This window comes from Thunnus thynnus, chromosome 21, assembly GCF_963924715.1.
Source record: "Thunnus thynnus chromosome 21, fThuThy2.1, whole genome shotgun sequence".
NCBI classification, from domain to species: Eukaryota; Metazoa; Chordata; class Actinopteri; order Scombriformes; family Scombridae; genus Thunnus; species Thunnus thynnus.
Genome location: NC_089537.1, coordinates 8,287,182 through 8,314,641, shown reverse-complemented (window position 1 = coordinate 8,314,641; position 27,460 = coordinate 8,287,182). Strand labels below are relative to the sequence as shown.

Below are 27,460 nucleotides of genomic sequence, written 5' to 3'. Positions count from 1 at the left end.
CCTTGTAATCCTACAGACATGGCAAGCTCACCGCGTATACCACCCCTCTGGAATTTGATCAGAAGTAAAACTGTTTACCAATGTTTGGAGCCTGACATTTATTGAAAGTGGCCTTTAGTAAAAGTCATAGCTGAAGCGTGAAGAGGTTTTCTGATGAGCCCTGTGAAGTTTCTCCATCTTCTGGGCCATTAAGACAGACGCTGGTGTGTTAATAGAGCAATATATTGTACAGTATCAGTCCCAATCAGCTGAGAAACAGGCACCCACAGGGGGCTCAACTTTTATACAAGTATTTAATTAGACATGTGCAAATCAGTCACACAGCAAAAGACTGAACTGGGGCTGCTATTTAAGGTTTGAGATTGCACTGAGACACTTTCAGGAAGCTGTCAATTACAAGTGCTTGTGGAAGATGAAAAAAAACATTGAAGTGTTGTTTTTTTCCTCTGTGTGCTTTTGTGTGTTTTCAGCTAATGATCCAGCAGTAACTTGTAGGGATTACACAAGTTTGCAGTTATCTAACAACATTTTCACTAAATCTCCTTCACACCATGTAAGCTCCTGTTATTTTGAATGAATGAATATTTGGTTAAACCAGAAACTTTTGGCACTACATTTGGATAAGACACCTCAAAGCAGACACCCTGGAGTAGGAGTATTTCCTTTGTGAGTAAATGTGATATTATGAGCTACTGTGCTCCATCTCGAGCTCACATGACTTGAGAATCTTGTTGTCAAGAACAAGTCAACTTTGATTTCTGTCTCCTGCTTGTGGGAAACCAATGTGTTGCTCCTGTCTCTCTGCCATCGCCTTAAGTATCCCAGACAGCACAAGAGTAAGTGTGACATCTTTGCTGTATATGTCACCGTCTGCTGAAAAGAACCCGCAGGCCCAGAGATGAAGAGTCAGCAAAAGCTTGGGCAACACAGGGATGTCATGACTTCAAATTGCAAATCAAACCGTCGCATGACTTGGCAAGTACATTTCACCACATCCTCTATCTGTAATAAGGTGGGTGTAACATTGCCTCACTATGAACAAGAAAGATGGCATTTTACTGCATGAAAGTCCAACTGAAATTTAAATTCTCCTCACTGTCTGTGTAAGGAAAATAACCTATTATGATAATGCAGCTATTATGCATATTTTTCCATTTTTCAAAGGAGGATAAAACCATTTTTGGACATATTTGCATCAAAGATTCAAGCCTCAGGGTGGCAGCTGTTGAATGAGAAACAGAGTCATTGGGAGAGGCAACAAGCACATGCTGGCTGGTTTCTTAGCACTGGTTATGTACCGTTGGCTTCTACTTTGTGAGTAGAAGCTGGTTAGCCTAGGTAGCTAAAATAGCTTGCTTACGTTGACTTTTCATTATGTTATTTCAATACCTGTTGAGTCATTGGCATCTTTCACACATTCAGTGTTGTTTCTGTCCCACATTATACAAAGGCGGGGGTCAAGCTAGCATTACCTGCTTTGATGGGTACAGTAGTAGTGACGGCAAATAACCAAACTGTCAAAACTCACAAGAATGGTAAGTCCTGTAACGTGAACACTCTGTACATTAATTTATGATTTGTCTCATGACATGGATTCATTTAGGGACTCACGAAGAAATATACAGAATGCAGAAACCACAGAAGGCAACAACACAGGCCCCCCCAGCTAGCTAACTACTTATGTGGACGTTGGAATTGAAGTGACATAACAACTACTATTAACTATTAAAGATCCCCTCCAGACATGTTTTAAGATGTATATAAAATGTGTGTTTGATATGGTTTTATCCACAAAAATAGCTCAACTGTCTCGTTAAAATCTTTAAAATTAATTCTACTTCTTCCCTCTCATTAAAAATTCCATAATCTATAAATATGCAAATACATTTCATTTCAGAAATCAAACTGTTGGACACAAGATGTCTCCCACTAAACTGTAAAGTTCATTCTCAGTGTTTGTGCACTGGAGGCTTCAAGTTTCCACATCACACTTGTATAAACTGAATATTGGACCAGGATTGGCCTCCAAACTTGTTGTGATGTCACAAATCATGCTCGCCCACCCCTTAAAATCTGATATTCAGTGAACACAGAGAAACCCTCCACTTTCAGCAGATAAATGGGAAAACAGCCTTCAAGTGTCAAACTCTGCACTTGTATCATTCTGCACAGTGAATCTCAAACATTCAACAGTAGGATCAAGAAGAAAAACATTTTTTGAGTGGCCACATAGATAGTGTACCAATGAAATATTCCAAAGCATAAATTAACACACACACGGTTCAACATTGAACTATGCCCTGAATACCACATGGGTGAATTCAGCAGATTTTTTTCTTAACAAAACAGATAGAATGTGTCTATAATAATAACGATAACAATTTAATTTCCTCGTTTTGTTCGGCACATACAAATGATTGAATCAGGTTAAAAGTGCAGCATATTTGCACCTCAGAGTCCCCTACATTTACACGGAGGAAATCATTTTGCACATTGTAGATTCAGATTAGATTTGTTTATTTATGCACGTTATTTAGTCTATACGGAGGTCAAACAAAAGCATAGGCTCATACTGTGTCTATCATCCATTATTAATGTTCAGTGCAAGTACTGTAAAATTACTTTTTTCTGTTTAATCTCAGCTGGCCTTGTCGTCCTCTGCTTCTCTAAACGATTTCCTGCATTCCCAAAAAAAAAAAATTGACAACCCCTAGAAAACCTACCTGAGGCTGCTGTGTCAAGCAGCTAATTTTATGTAGGTGGAGAGAGAAATAGTGATAGATACTGTTATTAGATATCTATAGTAAGAGCAAGAGATCAAGTGTTTTGAGACCAACCTCAACATTCAGGTTGATGTCTTCTTTCATCTTTTGACTTAATCTTTTCCTGTATGTTTGTTGAACACTTTCTTGACATTTACCAGTGATGTTTCAGACTCTTGAAAAAGAAATGTGCAAATAAATCTACTGCCGAGATCTTTTTTAACTTTCACTTTCTTACGGTTGGTATTTTCGCATCAATTTCAATTCCTGTTACAATTAATATCCATGGAGATTCTTGATTTAGATTTTCAAACTCGTGGCAGATGTGATTAAACTTACAATCTTTTAACCGAGCTAATTTGTGAGGTGCAAAAAAGAATTTCATTTGCAGTTAATAAACTCAGCATGTCTCAGAATGGATGGTACAATTCCTAAGAACAGAGACACCAAATGCTTTTACATGTACACTACACTCTTCATAAGGTGCCTGTACATATTTGCATTTAGCCAGTGTGCACTGTATATTTAAAAGTCCATATGTAATTGCTCAAAGAGCTCCTGGCAAGCAGGCAGCTTTATATGTTACACTTTAATTGATGAAATGCCATGTAAAGGAGATCTGATCATCCATGGGAAATAAAACAGACACAAATGACCCAAAGAGGCATTTACCAAGCTGCATTACAGTCCACAACTAATTATCATGAAAGCCTATAGCTCGCAGTCAGCATGGGCTGATGCATGTCCACGCTACAGTATGCTATAAGATGGCAGTCTCTTACATTACTATGATTCATGCACTATATCATGCTGTTCTCTCTTTTCTCCACATGCAACATTGTTAGATATGTGAAAAATACATAAAAATCAAGTCCATCTTTTTCCACAGTTCCTGACAGGGGATGAGATTTTGGTCTTGCAGACACTTACAGCTTACAGTATATCAGTGAATCTGTCAATAGATAATGGCACTTTTGTCTTTTCTTATTTTACACACCTTCAATCTCCCTGCTGTAGACCTGTGTGTGAATATAATTGGATTTTTGAGAATAGAAAGTCTCAGGGACAGTAAAATAAAATAAAAAAAAAAACGAGTAGAGGAAACCTTCTAAAAAGCAACTTTTTACTTTGTACTTATATACTGTTATATATATAGAATTTTGTATTTTTATTCTGAACAAACATTTACACATTCAGAATCGAACTAAGTCCTCTACATCGTGTGCTGCTGCTGTCAACTGTCCTCTTTTTGAGAGGTGCAGCATTTTCAGTTTGGGAACAGTCAAGTAAAATGTATGTTCTGTGCCTATTTCAAATATTTGACACTTTGCTCTGCTGGACTTTGACTGAAGTCAAACGAGGCTGGTTCTATACCATTTTTTCACTTCAAATGGCCCTGTGGGAATCACCCTTCCAACAAATCTAGTCATGGGCTGCAGCCTGTCCACTACAGTATGTTTTAAATGGAGATGAGCAGATTTTGTGAGTGTGAGTCTGTGTCCACTTTATTCTATATTTCTGTTCTATTATAAATGTAACTATAATTCTATTCCAATTTGTGCATTTTAAGAGTAAAAACGTGAAAAAAATGATTTTTTAAGCCCAAAATGACTGAAACTGCCGCAGCTTCTCTAAAATTTTTGATAAAATATGTAATCATTTTTGTCTTACTTTGTTTTCAGTTACAATAAAAAAAAATGCAAGTCAAATGTAAAAAAATAATGATTTAACATGCTAATAATGCCTGAAAAGACAAAGAAAGGAAAGAAAAGAAGTCCTCCGCACAAGGAAATTGAGTTTCATTTTATTAGACCACGGTTTGTGAAAGTTTTCTGGATTGTATTATTTTTTTTATGTTAGAAAAAATTTGCAAGCAATTTCCTGGTGGCTGTGATTGGAAATAAATAGCATGCTCTCACAAAAGTTGCAGGGATTTGTTGATTTTGTATTTCTTGAGAAGACAAGATTGCAAATTCTTTCAGAGACTGAAATAGCACGATGCAAGTAGAAGCTGACCACTGACAATATCCAGTGTAGCCAGTACACGCTAGATCCTCAAGGCCTCCTGTCATGTTACTTGTGCCTCTTCAATTATCTGTCAACACTTGAGGAGGATAGAGATAAGAGGAAAATGAGAAAAAAGTTGCTGTCCTTCTAACCCCAGAGATGCAGCAAACATCAGATCTGCTTGTCAGCCTACACGTTCCACTTATAGAAAAACATATTTACCCTGCTCCAGCTTTTCATTTACTTTTGATTCTTTGAAGCACCTTCATACTATTTCAACAAACATGTCCATCTCCAATCTTTGTCAGTGACGTATATAACAAAAAATCCTGAGACCTGTGACTCAAACCTTCCTTCAGTTCTTTGGGGAAAGAATGAAAAAGCACACCTGAATTATGCAATGTAACTGAAGCTTGGTGCCGGTGAAAAAGAAAAGAAAACACACGGATAATGCCATCTCTTTTACAATACCAACTGTGCTGCTACGATCCAAAGGGATTATAAACAACTCAAACAAGCAGTACTACTTCAAACAATAAAATACCTTATTAAACCCCAACATGAGAGGGCCTTTGGGAAGGAAGACTTTTGATGTGTACACAATCCCTCCAGTAGTGAATATATTTAGTCTCACCCAAGAAAAAGAGCAAATCACTCTCCCGACTCTATTCTTCATTGTGAGGGATATCAAGAGCCAAATTCAATAACAACCCTAGATCATAGCCCAATCCATCTCTGAATCATACCATAGTCTTTGCATAGCCTTAGCCCCCTGGCATAATTTAACACTGTCAGACGATGAACTCATCTCCTCCATAGAAAATGAATAGGCCGGGTTCCAAGAACAGGATATCTTCACAGAAATCCCTCAAACTTCTTTGGAGCCTCTAAATTCAACTGAATTCCGGCTGTGTCAATGTAATATCTACTGGCAGGAAAAAAATGGACTGAAATGGAATGAATTTTGGTCTGAATGGAAGGGAAATAATTCTTCTTACACCTTTAGTTTACATTGTACATAGGCCAGAAGCAATCGCCTGCCTAAGGTGAAGGTCCTCTCGACTGAAAGTACAAGTATTGTGTAGATGTTTTTGTCGAAAGTTTAATTCTGATGGAGTCACATCCATGGAGTAGAAAAAGTAAAGAAAGGAGAACATAAAAAAAATGATAGAAGGATCACAGAAAAATTTGTAGTTAGTTATGTGCATGCCGTATAAAAGAAAATTCAAATGACATACTTAAATTTCACACTCAGAATATGGCCTTGCTTTTTCATGATGGGCATACAAACTTAGAGTCCAGTACAAGGAAGCGAAGAAAAATTACTACCAAACATTTTCTCCAACCAGCAAAGATCCACTTATCCCTGTTGTCCCTGAAATTGAATGAATGCTTTGGGGTATGAGAATAAAAGAAACCGAAACAGAATTGATTCAGCCACCAGCTCTCTTCAATACAGTTATTGTGGTTATATTTTTATGAATTAGCTTTGGGCTCCAAAAGTCTGACCCTAACTGGATCAAATATCCAAAGTCAGCCATGTGGAGTCCATAATGAGGGGGGTTCGTTTTGTTCACTGAAGCATCTGAATTCTGAATTGAGCAATTATCCTTTTACAGCCATGCCTGTACCTCAGATGAGGAGAGAGAGCACCAAAGGTCACTTCTTGCATTCTGATTATTTACTAGATCATTTGATCATTAAGCTTGGGCTCTGAATGAAATACAACTGAAAAGAAAATACACAGACTAGCTTCCTTAGCTAGACTTTCATGATCAGATGTAGTTTAGCTGTCATGCATGTATTTTTAGGGATGGCTCTGGGGAAGATGATGTCAGTCCACCACTTTGCTATAGACAGAAATATCTCAACAACTCTTGGATTGTGCACATACCTTCATGATCCCCAGAGGATGAACCCTGCTGACATTTGTGATCCCTTGTTTTTCTTTTTGTTTTTTTTAACTCACTCCAGCAGCAGTTCAAAATGTTCACTTATCCAGCAAAATATCTCTACATCTGCAACATGGACTGGCACAGATTTTGGTTCAGGCTTTCATAACTCCCACAGTGTAAATTTCAATGACTGGTGATTCCTTGACATTTCCTCTATTGCCACCATAAGGTTGAAATTTCTGTTTTTTTGCCAAATATCTTGACAGCTACTAGATAGATTGCCTTGAAATTTGGTACAAACGCCCCCCTTGAACTTTTCCTCTTTTTCCTAACATTAAATACTCCCATAACTTTATATATCCATACTTTATATATATCTAGCACCATCATTGGGTCAAAATGTTAATTTCTCCAATACAAATACCTGCCAAACTAATGACATTCTCATCAGTCTCACCAGCTTTACTTTATGCTTAGTGCTAATTAGCAGATGTAAACATTCTAACACACAATCAACATAAGCATGTTAGCATTCACACTGTGAGCATGCATGTTAGCATGCTGAGATTAGCCTTGAGCTGTAGGCTCTCAGTTTTCTATAAAGACAGACATGTAATAAAGGAAAGAATAAATTATTTACCAAAGAACACTAGCCAGTCTGCCCAGATGAAACATCTGTTTTCCAGTGATTGAAAGTGGAGGCCCATTATTAGGTATGAATAAAAGCTTGAATTAAAAGCTGAAATTTTACATTCTATGATGCAATTAGTACCCATGTGCAATTACATTTTTAAAAAAGACTAATAATTGAACACATTGACTCAAACATGCGAAACAAAGATAGAAATCGTAATTAACTGACTTCCCTGCATTGCAACCAAGAGCACTTTTTCTTCTCTATCTGTGGCCATTCAAAACAGAAAAACAAAGTATGCATTATCTCCCGCTGCTGTGTTCTCCTGCTGCCAAGTGTATTTTTTACACAATGAACCGGTGACAGTATCTTGGGCTGCAACCAACATGGTCTGCAAATGATAAAATACACCTCCAAGAGCAAAGGTACAGAGGCACCATTGTGAATCACCAGCATTAGTCTTATGACTGGCTCATACAATACCCTAATTGCCTCATGTTACTATGCGCAGATTCTTCTCCACAGAGCAATGAGCCGTTGCACATCGTATTGCTATTCAAGTCACAAAACATTAGCTGAAACCAGAACAGAAAAAGTTAAAAAAAGAAAAAAAACAGTAGTTGACCACATTATTAAGAAATACTCATAAACTGTGACATGACTTGCTATGAATCTTTTGAAGCTGCTACCTGATTTTGTTAATGATGCTTTGTGTGATATACAAATATAAATGAACACCACTGATATGGAAATAAGCACGCTGCACAAGTCATTTACTTTCAACACAGCTCAAAGGGAGGTTTGCGTGTGTTTGTCATGTTTTCAGAGTGAATGCCAAGTAAGAAAGCTGTAGTAGAAAGGCTATACTAAGAGCTTTTCCAGTACAGTACATGTAGGTCATTTCTCCTCCCTGTGGAAATATAGCCTGTTTTAGGATTAGGGGCTATGATTCATTATGACTGAATTTAATTACAGTGAGAGGTGGCCAATGCATCCCCGGTTTTAGCATATTAGGGTCCCTTCATCCATTGGATGGTAAATGTCTAGAGGAGGGTGTGGGTGTCGGGGTAGGACGAAGTGTATGAGTGTGTGTGTGTGCATGGAGGGGATGAGGGGATGAGATAGAAGGCATCAGGTTACTTTAGCAGAACTGCAATTTGAACACGCTTACATGCACACACACACACATAAAAGCAGATTACACTGAGTAATCAGGTTAAGGTGAGAAAGTCAGGTAACTCGGTTATGTATTTCCCTCTGCTCTTTCCAAAAACTGGTCTGACGTCAGGATCAACCTTTGAGATGGTGTATTGTTTTCCTCCTTAAAAGCTACTTTACAACATGATACATGTAAGAACTTCAAGAAACCCAGATGAGGTTAACCTCTTACCAGGCACGCCCATTTCTGTGCACAAGCCAGAAAATAATGTCCCCACAATAAAAAAATTAATTGTTCCTTAACCCTTTTGATTACAGTCATAACCCTGGTCTCATTTGAAAGGTAACTCTTTACATTTTCAAAGAAGTCAGAATGAGTGTAAGTGATCCTGAAAATAAAGCCACCAAGGTTAAAGTGTCCCACAGGTGGGATGGTGTCAGTAACAGGTTAAAAGACAGGTTCACAGTTTTTCAAATCTGTCGTAAAACAATAGTCAGGTGCCCAAATGAACAGTGACATGTTTTTCTTGCTGTAATCATTCCTCCTGTTCATACTGGCCATTAAGAGATGCCTTCATAATGCACTTTCAATGTGAGTTCCCTCTTTATGTTAACATCCTACCATTGTAGCTGAACAGGAAAACATTGTCCGTTGAGACAAAACCAGGGAATTTTTTACTAAAAAGACTGTAACCATGGAAGACATCCACTTAATTTGACTAACTCAGATGACTGAAACCTCATATTATCTTCACAAAAACCTTTAAATGTATTTTTGCAGTAAACGAGGATTTACATTGTAAGCACATTTAGAGATCTTCTAAAGGTCAGTATGAACAGGAGGAATGGTTACAGCGAGCAAAGGCTGTTTCAATGCTCATTTGGGCAACTGACAGACTTGTTTTAAGACAGACTTGAAAAATTGTGAAGGCTACGGTAGTTCATGCAAAGTGTCATCCGACTACGATAAGTGTTTGTGACATGAAAAGACACGACAAATTGCACGCCTTTGTACACATTTAAAGTGACAGAATTAATCACTTAGGGAAGGAAAAAAGAGCTTGAGAGAGAAGTTCACCTCCAATCATCCGACTAACTGCTGCAAAAAGTAGGTACAAAATTGTCGGATGCAATCGTACCAATTTCTGACACCGGGAAGGTGCGGAGGGAGGGGATTTGGACGCTGTTCAACCATCTGACAAGCACTTTGGTTGAACTATGCTATCACAAGTTGATCAACATGTTGATACGCTCATTTGAGTCGCCTTTAATTATTACCTTGAGTGCATATTAATTAAGCTTTAAGAGCTGCACAGAGTGTTTTGCTGACTTTTTTCACCCCGGTTTCGTCTCTCAGGTAACATACAGGCTGCTGTATCTTGGAAAAAGCTGAGAAAAGTAACTCTAAGTCATATCAGATTGTTTTAAATAAAAAAAAAAATATTTATTTTCATTTACAGCCATACAATATTCTCCCAAAAAGCTGCTAGAGTTGAGCATCAATCAATCAAGGACAAGTAAGTAAAGCAGACTGCTCCGTTTAGTTACCATGGAAATATCCATACAATCCATGGAAATACAATGGTTATGTGGTTAGCGCATTAATAGTGCCAATTTTAATACCGATTTAATCATAATTTCTATTTTAATATCTATTTGCACTGTGTAACTGTGTATTTTCTGTTTTTATGTCTGTAAAACACTTTGTAAACATGTTTTGAAAAGTGCTTTACTATATTATATTAATATGCATAGTTAGTATACAGATTTTCTGACCTTATTGCATCTCCCCAATTCTGAAATCAAACATACACCTGTGCACTTTTGTAAACAAGACTGAGTGCTTTTAAATGATTATTAAGACTTTGTATTATTTTTTCACCTATAAATCACAAAATGCCATTCATGCCATTTTGTTATAGCAATTGATTATTGCAAAAAGGGGATTCTATATGTTCCTCCTCTAGTCGTACTTTCCAACATGACTTTACATGCACTGACTCCAAGAAACCCAGACAAGGTAATACTGAACATGTTTCTCCAGCTGAAATTTAGCTGTGTTAATCAAATTATTCTTCCTGCTTTAACCTGAAAAAGGAAACCAGGTTTGGCTCTTCGACGGATGTTCCTGAAATCAGACTACCGCAGAAAGTGGGAATAATCAGATTACCACAGTGCTTCAGATAAATAAAAATGTTTGTTAAGAGTCAGATTCACTGGAGATCTGATAGACTTTAAACCTGTGGTCCTATAAGCAGCAGAGGGTAATACATAATGAATCAATCTCGAAACACCCTCGACACAATGAGCAACTGTCTGACTCTGTGAGGAGTAAAGGAGGAATAATAGAGATGTGGAAACTCAATGCCCCTGTAAAGATCCTCTCCAGCGTGTATTAAGATGTATAAAGATACTCTGGTTGGAAAAATCATGTGTGTCTGATATGGTTTTTCAGCAAAAAAGTATAATTACCACTTTAAAATCTTTAAAATATCTAGTCCTTCTCCCTCATTAAAAATTCCAGTATCTATGAATATGCAAATATTCGGCGTGCAGCAGTGCAGCGGCTTCTCTGGCTCCCGGTTATGGTGTACTGTAAAGAGTGTAAGGGACTCTTCTTTTAACGTAAGTGTGCAGATAACACGACCGGTGCAACTAGGCCAAGAAGGTACAGCTCAACTGAACTTCAGAACATTATCAACAACTCACCCGCCTCACTTCCACCGAAGCTTAGAGCGGCGCTCAGTGGTCTGCAGCTCCCGAGGACACAATGCCCTGCGGCGGTGGCCTGGCGTAACAGACTACGACGGCTCAGAGGCGAGGGAAAGCGGTGCGCACGGCAGCAAAAGAGGGGTTAGCGGGCTGGTCTGCTAGCCAAGCTAAAAGCTAACGTGATCAGGCTAGCCATTCCATCGCTCTTTCTGGTCAAAGTTCTCTCACTGGATAACAAAATTGATCTGATCCGACTGAGACTGTTTTTTTCTCCTGATGGAAACTTGGCTAAACAGCAATATGTCGGATTCGGCTTTTCAGCTCGTCGGGTTGCTACTCTTCTGTACAGATCAGAATCAGCTGTCGGGGAAAACTTGAGGAGGTAGACTCTGCATACGATTATCTTTAATTATAAATGATTGGTTCCTTAGATTTGTGATGTAAGAAATCCCGCCTAACTGAATCCGTGTTTTTGAGACTGTCTTTGGTACACTTCAGTTTCAAAGCAGAAATGCTCAGCCACGGCAGTGACTGCTTATTTCACTCGTGATGTGTCTTGTAGCATAAAAACACCACATGGACATGTTAACAAGGTTAAAAACTTGATTTTCATTGAAGGGGGTCTTTAAGGAAACATTTGTAATGCCTCAAGTTGTGTCTAGTGGTGTATCAGGCTGTATGAAAACCCATTTCAGATACACTGAGATCAAACAGCTAATTTCATACAGATATCCACGTGAAACGCAATTAGTCAGTCCATGAAAAATGAGCACCATCCCATAATGCCTCAATACATTTTGAGAGTTGTAGTCAAGCATCCAATGCTTGACCAACTCTCTCCTGTACCTCTCATATTATGTCTTTCTTCTGCTTCCCAGCTGACTAAATGCAATTTTTTTATTTTACTTAAGGTAAATTGTCTTCCAACCTCTCTTTTAAAATGTCGCAAGACATTCTAGGAGGAACAAGTGGCAGAAATTTAACCAACCTCTTTATAATACATGAACTACCTGTATGCAGTTGGGCCGTGCCATGCTTACATTATTCATTGAAGTGCAGGGGGATGCTTGATACCCCCGTTATATGAAACACAATAGCCTCCCGGCCATCTGTTATCCACTTTGTACAGGGAAATAAAGAGATCTAAAAACTTAAGTTTTGTGTGTATTCACAGTACGTCTATACTTTCAGCACAGGCTGAAGACCTCTCTTGAATTATTCAAGATCAGACCTGTTGGGGATGTCTAAAATTCAGTACATCAGCACTTCAGGAAACTTCAGCAGCCCTATATTCAGACAAAAAAAAAGCACATAAAAGAGGATACAGACAGAAAACATTAAATAAAATTCACAACAACTTCAAACCATTTCACAGCTCGTTCTGCCCATAATATTGCTTAATATTTAATTGAGTTAACATTACTAGCTAGAAGAGGGAGCATTTATCTTGTACACTACATCCAAATGCCAAAATGATGTACTCCTGTTTTAAGCAAGCTAGCATGAGACCACCATAAATTTGAAGAGCCTAGCCAAGGGGTGAAACAAGGGGTGTAAATCCACTCTCTAAATAATAACTTAAGTTTGGCAAAGAGACAAACAGCTTCTGTAACAAGTGCAAACATATGAAAAGTAAATCCTGTACAGGACCAAGACCATTTTTTCATGTCTTCCATCTCTATGCATACTTGTCTTGTTCAAGAAACAAAGGAAACTTTGTTTAATATAGGCTGCAGTTCATTTCATGTACATTTTGATATTCATATTTTGAGTTAATTCAGATGACGTGGAGTGTAAGATACTTGCTAGTTAGACGGGAAAACTTACACCATCATCATTCTTATTAATACAACAAAATGTGGTGACATCATGTAACTCCCAGCATGGCTCCACAAATTTTCCACCTGACTGGAGGTCTAACCAGTCTGGCTAATTAAGAACGCCTGTGTGGGATTTGGCATTTTACTTGGCAAAAACGTCGACATGTTTTTCATGTGAGATTTGGAAGCTTTGTGAAATGGGGCAAAAATGGGTAACCTTCTTGATGTTAACCGTTTAATTGTCTTCTCAACCGTTTGGTAGAGCACATGTTGAGTTATGACATTTTTAATTAGTGATATTAGTAACAGAAAAAATAGCACCAAAACAATTCCAAGGGTGCCCTGAGATTTTTAAAACCAGACCTTGTGTGCTGTTTATGGAGTTTTCATAACTAATTTCATTTTTTATGTAGTTTAGTTTTAAAGGGCTGAAAATAATGATGTAACTTTATAATTCCCAAAAGGTCTGCTGACTTGGTCCCAGTTTCTCAAATACATGCTCTACCAATCAGTAGGTAGTAATGATGACGCATCTTTTTTTTTTTTTTTTTAACAAAAACTGAATTAGAGATGCACTGATAATTGACAATGGGCCAATCTGGTATCAGATACTTTATTGTTATTATTATTTTATATACCCAAAGCCCAGGTATCGGGACTGAAAAAGTCAGATCAGTGCATCTCTGCACTGAATATTGCCATTTTTTCTGATTTTTTTCTGATTATAATCGGAATGATAGGACACTGCTAGATCCAATGACTCCTCGTTTGCAACAACAAGATGCCACAAAACAACACTGTTTCTTTTGACCAGCATGTGTCAGTTCTCAAATACTTAAAATTCAAACCTTGTACCAAGAAGGTAAAGGCACAGTGTTGCCAGGTGTATAATAATTATTGTATTTATACGATCATTTAGCCTATTGTACAATGTACAATGAATAATTCGAAAAAAACCAAACTTAAATGTACAACAATTTCAACATTTACATTTTTCTCCCATAACAGTTAAATGGTACAGAGCTGATTTGTAACCATGCTGATTATTCATCTCAACTATGTCAATAATTCATAATGTAAAACTGACCCTAGACCTGATACATAATCCAGTCATATTTCTGCTGAAATCTCTATAGACAGCCACTGTCATCATTCACAACCTCATATAATCTCTTGGTGACCGCATTTTGAAACTTGCACTTGGTTTATCTTTAACCTGTTTGCATCTTACATGATAGGATGCATGTGTGTCTTGTAGCTTGCTTAATAAAAAGTGACTTGTAGTCGGAGTCCATTAAAGTCAACTTGGTGAACCGAGGGATGTATCATGAAGTGCAGCAGAGATCTTTGGGACAGATTTGAATATACAATTCTTTTCTCCCTAAAATACGATAATTCGACAGTCATTATTTGATTATTTCGCCTTGAATTTGTCAGTTGTAACCGAGTCGTTAGCTTGATCTATATCTCTGTTGATCCATTAAAGGAAGTCTTTTTTTCTGTAAGAAACGTAGAGTTCTTTGCCTCTTTTGGTTTTGAGTCATTTTCAGTTTAAACTTCACTGTCTTGACTTTGCCATGACCCTTTGTTGACTTTGACTTCAACTTTACTAGACCTTCATCTGAAAATTGCCCTGGTGATGTTGACTCCAGCCCTGACACTATACGTGCGAGAGAGTGCAAGTGTAAACAATGCTCCTCTCCTGTCCTTTCCCCTACCCTCCTGATAACTACCTTCTAGTCTAGTTTACTGTACGCTACTGTTTTCATCCTCTTTGATTCCCTGGCTCAGATAAAGGCTTTCCCACCATCCCAGAGGCCCCCAGGATGCCTCATGAGCTCCCCCCTCTGTGAGCTCTTGTCCCTGGGTACTGTGTGTATGATGTCCCTCCTGTCAGCTTGAATCACCCTCCTCCCCCAGCTCAACATGCTGCTCTCACCACTCCCCAGCTGCGCCGACGTGTTTGCGGCACCAGCGAGTGTGAGTAGATGCTATTCACACTGACCTTTGCAGCAGCGCCCTGTGCTCTATGATTCTAACCCATTTGACAGTGAACGTCTAATAGAATGCTAATGAAGTAGCTTGCATAGTAACATGTTGTGTTTGCTCCATTGTAATTATCTGTGGGAGTATCCCTGATGGCCATAATGCATATTGTTTGATTATTAAAGTGAATTACTGTCACGCACAACACCAGGTTCTGGCTATCAGGTCAGAAATTACATATGACTCATGCTCATAAGCATGTCTAATGGTTATTGCAACAAATACAACACTTGTTGCAAAACCAAAATACAAAAACAGATGGAAAATTTAAATTTCCTGTTGCAACATTTGAGACAAGTGATTTCTTTTTTTTTTCAGTCACACTTGAAGATTTGATAGTAAGCTATAAGTGTTTCCTCCATCAAGAGATGTTTTCCCATTTTCAAGCTTCTTATTGAGATTCTGTTATTTGTATGGAAGAAATCCTTCCGTGACCATTGCAGTAGAGCCCTCGCTAATGCCGCCTGAATGCTGCCTGAATCATAAGGTGAAATAAGTCCATCCATTACTCGGATGGTTAGTCAGACTGCCAATTTCGAAGACATCTCTATAAATAAGTGAAATTCAGCATAAGGGCTGTGTCTGTCTGCTTGTACCTCCCGTGATGTGAAGCAACACTTCTTTGCCTCAGAGGCTGCAAATATCTGGAGTCACTTGAATATAAATAGATCTATGAAAAAAAAAAAAAAGATATGTGCTTAATAGCATGTAGCAGTAGCTTTACAAAAGTTATTGAATGGAGTGGAAAAAATATTCCGAAGTGCAAAGAAAGAAGAGGTGGTGCATTAACAAAACAAAGATCTAAACATGACAGTTGAATTGTCCCTGTTACAAATTTGAACGCCTGCTAACATCGCTTATTCAGCAGAAGCTACAAATTGGTACTTTTCAACACTTGCAAATATTTAGTCACATGAATACCCTGCAGAAAATGTTAATCACATCATGTTTACCAGTAAGTGTTTGTTAAGTGGATGAGTTTCTCCAGCGTTTCGCTTGTTTAAATATGTGCGTCACCAATTTGTGGTGGAGGCTGTGTAGTCTGGGGTTCTTTAATGTATGTTTCCACTGGCTTGATGTGACTGCAGCTGATTCCAGGCCAGTACACTTACCCGAGGCAGAGTGCCAAAGTATAATGAGACATTTGGTTGTGAAATTCGGAATCTGACAGAATGCATTAAAGCCAAGCAGACTGCAGATGCAAAGGGAGCAGCCAGGCCAAAGTGATGACTTCCCATTTCCTACTGACTATATCATATTTCTCTTTGCTTCCAGCCAAACAAATGACCAAATTGTGCAGTGACTGTGCCATTGTTTGGACACAGATTCCCATTGTTTGTCATATTAGATACCCGGATACATCTGACAAAAGCAATCACTGGTCATGTCACTCTGGTGTTTCTGTCTATAACCTGCTGGAAATTTTAGAGCTGAGTATGAAAAACTAGCTCTGTCTGCATCTGTTTTTCTTTTTTTTCTTTTTGTAGAAGCTACATGAAGAATTCATTTCTAGTAAGGTCATTTTCTTGACATGGCAGGGACCTTCAATGTCGCTCACACTGAGTCACGAGGTCAGGGTGTCCCGCCCAGACTTTTTACAGCAGCAGCATGCCCTTGTGATACCAAACAAACACACACTATGTGACAACTATGATCTAAGGGAACAAATAATGTGACAGCTTCTCAAGCTCCCAGGCAGCATGCTCTGCCCGTGGGGAGTCAATGAATCAGATTTTTCATATTTGTGAAGAGGTTAGATTGAGCTTGAGCATGAGGTCAGATGTAAAGATGTAGCCAGTCTGATTTTTGTTTTTACATGCCTTCTGCTATAGTGTCATGTAGTTGTCCTCACCTTCACTGCTAGTAATACCACTGTGAAGCCACGAATACTGAATGAAATAAAAGATCAACCAATATATCTAACTATAAAGGCAGGAATCTCTGTCTGTCTGTCTGTGTGTATGTATGTGTGTCTTTTGCGTATTTCGAAAACTGTTCATCCAATTGACTTCACACTTGGCGGATGTATTGCCGGGGACCCAAGGACGTGCAGTGTCGAATTTGGTGCAATTTGGACGTTTCACATTAATAAATTGAATAAACAAACAGCGAGCCACTCAGCTCCATGTCTGAGTGCAGCGGGGACTGTTTGATATAAACACCGTCATTTCACAGTGGGGCTGGGCTTCTGGGCTCTGACTGGCTGAGCAGGACAAAGGCATGCCCCCCGCTCAGTTAAACTGCTCGACAGAGACGAACAAGCATACACAGGAGAAAAAAAAAAACAGAGGTGGAGGCAGCAAAACTAGCCAATAGGAGCACAGTCATGTTTGATTGGCAGTAGAATCAACCAGTGGAAGACCATAAACTGTTTCTACAGTTAAACCTCAGTTTAGTCTCGCTGGTGAAGTTTCTGTCTGGATTTAAACCATGTAATTTATTAATTCCTTATTGTTTTGATAGATTTGTCAATTGATACATATATATGCCGTTCTAAAGAAATAACAAGCAATCGGCCTGTTCCAAACATGCACATTTTGACCGGGCACTGCACTAGTGTATTGAAAAAATAAAAGGACTACCTGTTAGAAAATGAGTTTGTGTATATTCCATGTGGATATGCAGATCTCTACATATCTATGAATAAGTAATCAGTCTGCTCAAGTCCTTCGGGATTTACTAACAAGAAAAGCAATCAGACACAGGTGTTTGTAAAAGAAAAGAAGCACTCGAAATTCCTGAGTACTGTACTGGCCTCTCGTCTTTAACTTTCAAATGGGCAACACAGGAGAAAGACCAAACATCTGAATCATACTACATGTTCATAGACACAAAATATTCTCCTCAGCAGTAAGATATAACAGATATCAGCGGACACACAGATTAGACAAGAAGGTATTATGCTGTGCAGGCTTTGACAAGAAATGACCTTTAGCTGAACTCCAGTAGTGTCACAAATACACTCATTGTGATTTAGATGCTTTCCTCCAGCATCCCTCTGGCAAAAATAGAGAGGAGAACAATAGGACAGTCAAATGTATCCTAATTCCAGCTGGAGACGCTAATCCAGTTCAGAGACAGCAAGGAAATGGGCTTGTGAGAGCAGACCCCGCAAATACATGCAGATGAGAATGATTATCCTGCAGATGAGCGGAAAGATGAAAACTAATTTAATAATAAGACCAGAAAATTCTCCAAGATAACAGGGATCTAGAGACCAATCCAAGACCCATCTGGCCTGTGCCGCACATGCAAGAGCTATTTTCCAGACAGGAGCTGTCCATTTCCACAGTGGTGCTGAAAGCTGGGGAGCAGGGTTTACTGTATGTACACCAATCACTGTGATGTAAACCAACAATCTGACAAAGGGCAATATACGATTCAATAAACTTGAAGTTGTGGATGTTAATTAGGTCTGCATCTGTGGTGGTAACTGAGTGGCACAGTTTTGGGGTACTTGTACATGTATTTTATTTGAGTATTTCCATCTTATTCTACTTTCTATTTCTGCTCCACTGTATTTCATAGGGAAATATTGTACTTTTTACACAGCCTTTATTTAACAGCCATAGTTACTTCAAGTAGTGGAATGTGACTAAGTACTTTTATTCAAGTTCCGTACTTAATTACATTTTGAGGTACTTGTTCTGTATTTTACTTGACAAGTCCAATGTTACACTGCATTGTTCATCTACTTCAGTACTTTCAAGAGGGAAATAATGTACTTTTTACTTCTTACACTACATTTATTTAACAGCTATAGTTACTAATTACTTACAGTAGTGGAATGTGACTAAATACTTTTATTTAAGTTCTGAACTTAAGTACATTTTGAGGTATTTGTGCCTGTTCAGTGTTATGCTTCTTTGTACATCTATTTCACTACATTTCAGAGGGAGATAATATATATGTTTTATTCCATTACATTTATTTGACATCCATAATTACTAGTTACTTCCAGTAGTATAGTGTACTTAAAGGCCTGAGGAAATTATTCTCTCAGTCAGATTCTTATTACGAAAATAAATGGGAATCGATATGAACACATTATTTTCTGCTTAAGTTAAAACAGTTTTGGTTGTTTCTGTTTGTTTTCTCTCTCTCTCTGTGCTCTTCTCATTGGTGTGAAGTGGGCGGGGTTCAGCTGGGAAAAAGGTGAGGTCACATACTTCCATACACCAATCAGGACTTGGCAGCATTTCTATCACAATCTGATGACAGTTGGTGGGTCGTGTGGCGTGCTGTCAATCAAATCTGATCAAAACACATCCACACAGTCCTGATGAAGTTTTTGAGTGTTAATAAATAACACCTAAAGATGTTAGATGTTAGAAGGTCTGAATACTTCTGTTTTACATACAAAAGATTATAAAACATGATACATTGTTATAAATGACGTTATATATATAATAACATTTTAATTCATTGTGCAAAGAACTAAATGGTTTAAAATACACTATAATGTAGCTGTAAAAATGTAAGGACATTCTTAATCCTATGTTGTTATGTACATTTTTAAGTATTAATTAATGTATTTATCAATAATTAGAACTCTTATGGGCATGAATGATTGGTATAGAAACAGTAGATAAATGCTTTATAATACTGTATAATGTAGCACTATCATTATACACATGATAGATCCTTACAATGCCTTGTAAAGTATTTGTACTGTTTTTAACACTCACTCCTTATATATGCTTACAACTTCATTACAGTGTCTTATAAACCATTTACTGATTGATTATTTACTGCTTATAAATGCTAAAATTGGGTGGGTGATGGAGGTTAAAATAAGTGCTACCAGTATGTTCACTTTTGTTGATGCATTTTGCTTTTAAATAAAATTTCACTGCACTGCATTTATTTGTAATTGAGTATTTTTACATTGCCTTTTTCCTACTTTTCTTTAAGTGAAGTGTCTGAATTTTTTTTCCCCACTGGTCTGCATACATTTTCACATGAGGAAATGTAATCCATAATAGAACAGGAGTGTAACCATATCTCATTTATGTAAGATTAGTCACTTTGTCAATGTACTCTCACATTAACTATGCCATTTGTGCCTAGCTTTAAATGTCATTGGGAGGGTTTCATACTTATTTACCTGCCAAAACATGCATTACTTTGATCTATCTGCTACTACCTTGGCAGAACACCTACTGTACAAAGACACATTTGGGTAATATACACCTTTTTCTATGGATTGATTACAATGCAAATTACCTTGTCACATTGTACAGCGGCCTCTAAACTAAAATTGCACATTTGTATAAGCACATACTTCAGACTGGCTGGAATAAAATGTTGGATACCTTCCTACACTGTCTGTGTTTTGTCTTTCATTTGTTTAAGATTTTATATAGGGCATAGGGAATATGTATAACTCTGTATAAAACTCTGCTGTGTCCTAGATTCTGCAGGTCATTATGGTAAGAGGTTATTGATATGTGTAGTGCTGTACAGGTGCAATAAACCTGCTGCCACATAGAGTATCAGTTTATCACAGCTTTTTTTAGACAGAGATTGGTTTAGTCAAACATTTGAAAATGTTGGTTTTGCAAATGTATTGTTTTGAGTCTGTTACAACACATCATTAAGCCGTGCAACACTGATTATTAACATTAACAGTCACAGATCACTTACCTTGCCAACATAGAGTGGTTCATTTCCTGTGTACTCCTCTAACACGAAGAACTGGTTCCATACCCAGCTGCGTTTGTGCCTGTGCAGGACCTCCCAGGGGCCTGGATCAGAGCGTGGGGACTTCTCCAGATCCCCAGAGCTGGGATTCAGCCCCCAGCAGCCCCTCTCCCGCAAGGGAAGCAGGAGTGCCAGGAGAGCCAGGGCTCTGCATATGCCTGAGCAACACCACCCCATCATCTGGGCCCCCTCCAAAAAGCACTGAGGCCAGAAGAGGAGCAAAATTTTAAAAATAGACGGCAAAGCTGAAATGTCAAAACCCTCAGGGTTTTATCCACACAGTCCTGACCCTGTGTTTCACCAAAAAGCAAGTGAAGTCACACCCTGAACAGAGCGCATAGGTTCAAAAAGAGTCAAGCTCTGCATTTTGCTGTGTTGCTCTTCTTTTTTTCCTGATTGGAGACTAAAAGTGGGGTAATTCCTTCCGCTTTGGAGCCAGTGAGTTGACATTAAAGCTGGCTAACAGGGTCAATGGCAATCGGGGAGGCTTCAACACAGAGGCTATATAATTGGCACCTATCAGAACAGAGAGAGCAAGAGAAAAAAAAAAGAGAGAGAGAGAAAGACATAGAGGAGAGAGAAGAGAAAGTACCGTCAGCAAAATTGCCTCTGTGACCGCAGTCACTTTAGACAGCAAGTAATGTGCTTGCTGATGCAATGATAATGACATTTTTCACCAATCATACAGAAATTGGTCAAAAATGAATAGACAGTAAATATGGTAAATACAATCAACATAATGTCCTTCACATACACACACTCACCTACACATACGCCAAGGAAAAATCCAGCAAGGTCAAAATGTTAATAAGGGTAAGATGGGGGGAGAAATTACTTGGCTTTTGAATGCACATAAGCAAAGAGATTTCACACAGAAAGAAACAACAGTGGCTGCACGGAATAACAATCAAACACCATTCAGCTGGCTCCCAATTATCTGGGCTTTACCTCACCAAGGTCGTTATTTTGTCACATTCTCTTTGTATAAGATCATGGCGTAATGGTGGCGGGACTTGCCACTCAACACTAACAAGCCACATGATCTGTGTGGCAAGCTCTCATCACCGAGATTAAAAATAAATCTGAGCTGTCAGCAGCATGATGGCCCAAGCGCTCCTGACCTCTACTCCATGCAGTCTGTTTGACGGCCAAGCACATGCAAGGGGATCTGTCTTCTTGCCATCGTCATGCTGTGACAGATTCCCCAAGATGCCAGAACATGAAGACTTGTCAAAACAGAGAAAAGCATCAGCTTCTGGTAGATAATGTTCTTCATGTCGCAACACAAGCTGGCAGTCCCGAGTAGTTGGGTAATTACATGAACTTCATAATATCACCAGTATTATCTGTCTGGTTTGACACCTAACAATGACTCCAACACATTCCCTCAATAAATATTTTGAATGTGAAAACACGGTGAAGCTTTGCAGCAGAAAAGGAAGCTGGCTCATAAATTCATGCAATTTCTTGGGATGATACTGACTCAGAAATGCCATCTAAACGAAGCCCTCTGAAAGCAGACATTTCGAAAACCGAGAGCTTGACCGCACGGACGTATATTTATTTCCTCGCTGACCTCTCTTTCTCTCTCCTCTTCGCAGAGTATTGGCAGGGCCCAGGACTAAGAAGGTAATTGCTTTGGCATACAGTGACCTCTTTCTTCCCACACAGATTCTCCAGTTCTCATTTTACTTGCTCTGCATTCCCCCTAGCAAAATAAAAACAGCACACCACACATCCTGTGTAAGTGATTTGTTGTAATGACTTCGCCATAGCAAAGTCATTATCTGGTGCTAATAATTAACACCTAAATAAATCACAACAGCGTGCTCCTCACCTCGCCAGACACCTAGATGTCTGCGAGAAGAATCTTGAGAGTTTGCTTTAAAAATCTTTCATTTAAATGTTCAAATTCTTCACAGAGGCATCTTGAAATGTTTTCCTTTTTTTTTTTAGATTTCTGGTCAAGGTTCAGAAAGCACACAAACCCCTATAAGGCAAAACTTTCTCCAATGAGCTGTGGAAACAATCATTCTAATCTGCATTTCGTATATGAGACTGAGATACAGCAAGAATACACAGGCTCGAACACATTAACGTGCACACACATACACACACATACACATTTCCACACAGATTCAAAGTCACTGCCTCTGCATGACAATTTAATGGTAGAGGTGGAAAGTGGAGCAGATCTGGCTGCAGGGCAGCACGAGTTGTGAAGGCAGGTTGCAGCAGTGGTATTATGGGAGAGAAGATCGGCGCAGGGTCAGTTTGAGCCGAGCGGCCAAGGTAAAGCTTCTCATTTTGCTAAACCCTCAACATTAGAAGAGATGGGAGGCAGATAGAGACTGGAGATAACACTTATGTGGTTGAGAGTGTCGCAATGTGCTCTGTAAGGCTTTTTATTCAATTATTTTTTCCTGATTTACTGTCTGATTTATTTGTTCAAAATTTCAAGCAATTCATGCAGCAATACAAATATTTTTTTTTCCAAAAGAAACTAATTGTTTATCATTTAAAACACTTAAAGCGTATAATAACAAATCTAGCTTGAAATGAACTGCTCCCTGGCAAACAAAGAGATTGATGTGACAAGAGAGTGTTTTGTGAGACTACTTTCTCGTGAGGACTTCCATTTCTTCCTGTTGGTGTCAGGTGATTGACAGTAAGCAGAGCGTAACGTAACGCGTCGCTGATACGGAAAAAACACTGAACTGAGGCACAATGATGTGACAACGAAACAGAGAAACTTTGGCAGAACCCAAACGAAGGCGTTGTGTACGCTGTGATGGATTATCTCACTCAGTGGAAGCTGTTTTTCATACAGTACAGGAGTGAATGGCAGCGAATGGCGCCTGCTGAAAGGAAGAAAAGCAGGCCTGATGTCTTCAAGGAATGACACAAAAGTGAGAAAAACACAGGCGTTATGCTTTAACTATCAGATATCAAACTGTCTATTACTGTATTCCTCATGTAAAGGCAGTTCTCCCCTTCTGCTGAATAGCAGAGGTGGGTTATCCTGCCTTAAAGCACTAGCAGCCTGACTCAAAGAATTGTGTTCTTCTTTTTCCCAACATTTTGGTGCCAAATCCTCTAAATACTTCAGTTGTTTTTCCACCCTGCAGAGAAAATTATACTGGTGCCTTTTCAGTTATCTTAAAATAATTGAATATCAGCACAAAATATCATCTATTGGCACCTTCAGTCTGGCAACATCAATCTTTCCGTGTGATCAAAGCTTTGACAGACATCCATGCTGGACTTCCTGTAGAGAGAGCAGACTCATTGTTGGGGCAGCGTCAAAGCGAAGACGCTAAATTAAGTGAGAATGTGAGATACAGCCGTGAATGTAAAGCCTCCCAGTCATCCCCCGGCTCTGTTTCTCTTACACACAGTGTCCTAATCCCATTTGCCAGTCTCACAACAGGATTACCAGTGCTACAGTGCTCAGTAACCAATCACACGCTTCTTCTGATCCATATTCTCCTCAATCATTGTGTACATTCAGAGTGTCAGAATATACACACAACGCAAACTGCTGTGAACTCAATTAGGTTTTGAGACACTTCATAAAGGCGGTTCATGGGGTCAATTTAGAAACGAAAAGTATGTGTAGTTGTATGTTGATGATACAATCATCTGGATTTCTAATAATTTGCTGAAACAAACTAGCACCTGTCAGTTTTTTCTTGTGTATTAGTGAAATTTGAAGCCCTGTTTGTAATAAAAAAAAAGGCAGCATATGAGCAGTTTTCATATAAATAATTATAACAGGGAACCCTCTTTGTTCGTCTCTTTCCAGGGGAAATCAGAGCGCAGGGTCAGCTACAAAGAGACAATAATTCTGGAGCAGGTGGATCTTCAGCTCAAGGACACTCACATCACATACACACCAGACTCTTGCTGATGCAGGAGCTTGAACCCAAGTCCTCCTGTTGAAGGGTCCCCCCCTACTCACTAAACCACCGTCCTGCCCTTTTGAGCAGATTCTTGATACCTCATCTCGTATGCATTTGAATTCATCTCGCACCCTTCGCCAGTAGATCTGAAGCTGATGGTGTGTACATGTCACACGCTGCATGAAAAAGGAAGAATTCAACACCTTTAAAGAGCTAGGTGTAGACAGCAGCGATCCTCCTGCTTATAGGGTTGAACACATGTGCCGTATGATAACAGAGATAGGAATTTGCTTTTTTTTCCTCAATTAAATCACTTTCAAATTTATGCTAGAGTTGCAAAATGAAGCATTGTTTGTGTACCAAAAAGTAAGCAACTGACACATTAAAAAGTGAATTAAAAATGAGACATCCAACCTCATGTTAATTATGGACTTTATCAATATCCTCATAATGAAAGCAAACAGTATTTCTGTTAAGTTTTTCCGATACATTTTTTTTTTAAAAGTAGTTCAGTGAGACCTCAAGTTATTCTACAGACATAAATTAAACCACTTTCAGTCCTTGCAGCATCCTGATGAGAAAACATCAAAACAAGTAGTGCAGATGGGTGCAAAATGCTCTTTCATATACAGTATTACACTCAGTATGGTCATTATAGGGCTAATAGGCTGCAAACACAAGCAGAGTTTATCGTCACATCTGCACAGTCAGACATCTAAAGTCATTTGTTGCATTTTGCTTCAGAACAAACCTTCACTGCAATAAATATCCATCTTTATAAGCCATTTTATTATTGTATTATTTGTCCTTAAACAAATGTAACATTCTGTCTCATGCTGGTACAGTTCCACTTATTCCCACTGCAGTCATTAGTTTCATGAATTTCCTCCGAAACATGTTGCAGTATCTTAGCCTGATATAGTGCAGATCTTTTAATTTTAGAAAATTCATCGGACACATTGATTAAAAATGAGTTCCATTTTTACCCTGCCGGCAGATTTTTTTTTTTCAATTGTCCATATAAAAAAAATGGGATTTCGCAGCCCAGTTCTGTACTCAGTGACTCTTTGACGTGGATTCTTTGCGGTGTAAATCAGCAGGTATCTCTCTGGTCGGCCTTATGTACTGATGTGACCTGACTGCTTTGACCCTCCTGTTAAGTATCAATCATTGCGCATTAGCTGTCAACACCTGCACAATGCAGAAAAAAGTTCTCAAGGCGCACCTGTTCCCGGATCGATGGGAGACGTTTTCCAATAATAATAAAAAAAGAAACAGCTCGTATCATTAACACAGATCGATTAAACATCTCAACAACTTCGGGGTTTTTTGGGAAATAAAGCAGGAGGCGACATCTGATAGTGGCAAATAAGCACATGATGGGAATCGGGCACCAAGAAAAACACCGACAGTAAACATCTATGTGAGCGACCGCCGCAGGAAACCTGTGTCCATGGAATACTAATTACAGAATAAGCGACGGGACAAAAATGCACAGAATACCTAAGTAGACCATAAATTATCTGGGATGCATTGTGGGGATGAAAAACTCGACACATGATTACAAGGGTTTATAATGCGCTTTGAAATCTACTGGATTTACTCACCAAAAGAAGATGGAATAACTTCACCGCCGCGCAGATGATGTCTGGTGGCAAAAGTTGGGGTTTTTCTCCACGCACCACACAGAGAAAAAAAATCAGCTTATGTCAGGATAAAGAGTTTGAAAGTTTTCATGATGAAATTAGTCCTGATGGCAGAGCAAGGCTGCTGGAGATCTGCTACTGGATCGCGCGTAAATGCTCACCCTTGGCAGGGATGTGGCAAGTCTGATCCCCCTTCTCTCTGTCTCTCTTTCTCTCTCTCTCTCTCTCTCCCGCTTGCTCTCTCTCTCTCTTCCTCCGTCTCTCCTGCGCAGTGCTGCCTCTGTGCAGGGAACCCCAGCTGCAGGGTTTTGGGTATGTATCTATCTCTCTCTTACATAGGCAACAGGGGACGCGCAGCAGCAGCGGGGACTCAGAACGCCGGGCGAGACAGGAAACGCTCTAATCTGAGCCAAATCCTCGCTAACCGGAGTGGAGAGAGCCTATCGAAATAGTTTGACCAAAATAAGTTGGCGTGGAGAGAGCCAGAAAACACACGCAGCGTTTTGGCAGAAGGAATGAAGAACCGAATTTCCAAATCTGCCAAGTTTTTGGCAGCAGATGGCATGTGTACTGTTAAATGACTGCCTTGCTGGTGAAGAGAAAATCAATACAGAATTCTTGACACCTTCAACCAATGAGAGGAATTTAGCATCCCTCCTTCACCTTGAGAATTAATTAAATCCGGCCAACACACATGTTAAAATAATTAATATTTTGCATAATGTTGCACCGTATGTTTATTGTCATTCATGGTCCCTATGGGCGTCTTTAGATAATTCATTCATTTGATTGCTCCTTTCTGTTTTTTTCCTGCATAATTCACACTTTCCAGATTGAATTTTTAGAGTCCATGTGGAGGAAAATCAGAGATTTCTTTTTAAACACATTATACATGTTAGAAAATAATTCCTGAAAACATGTGAAAAGACAGTGAACTATGTAGTACTGAATTGTGGAGTTATTTCATTAAACTGTTTTTCACCATTTCTATGTTCAGGATTTTTTGGGCAAGCCTGAAGTGGTGGCTCAATGACGTAGAGGGGTTACTAGCATGACCCCTCCCCCCACTATATAAAGACTAGAGGTAGTTTTACAAAGTTTCCTCAGAGACAACTCGTATTCACTTTGGATAATCTGCTGTAATTGGTGAATGGTGCCAGTTTCGTTCAATGTTA

At 38.9% G+C, this 27,460-nt stretch overlaps 1 protein-coding gene across 1 annotated transcript in view; it reads right to left on the bottom strand.

Annotated features, from left to right (window-relative positions):
- LOC137173090 (cadherin-7-like) overlaps positions 1–27,192 on the bottom strand; it is a 111,473-nt gene extending 84,281 nt beyond the window's left edge. The window contains exons 1-2 of the mRNA XM_067577789.1: positions 26,247–27,192; positions 20,681–21,253 (exon numbers count right to left, since the gene is read on the bottom strand). Coding sequence (XP_067433890.1) covers positions 20,681–20,917 — 237 coding nt within the window. The 5' untranslated portion in view covers positions 20,918–21,253; positions 26,247–27,192. The remainder of the gene's footprint in view (positions 1–20,680; positions 21,254–26,246) is intronic.
- Between the last annotated feature and the right edge of the window lie 268 nt (positions 27,193–27,460).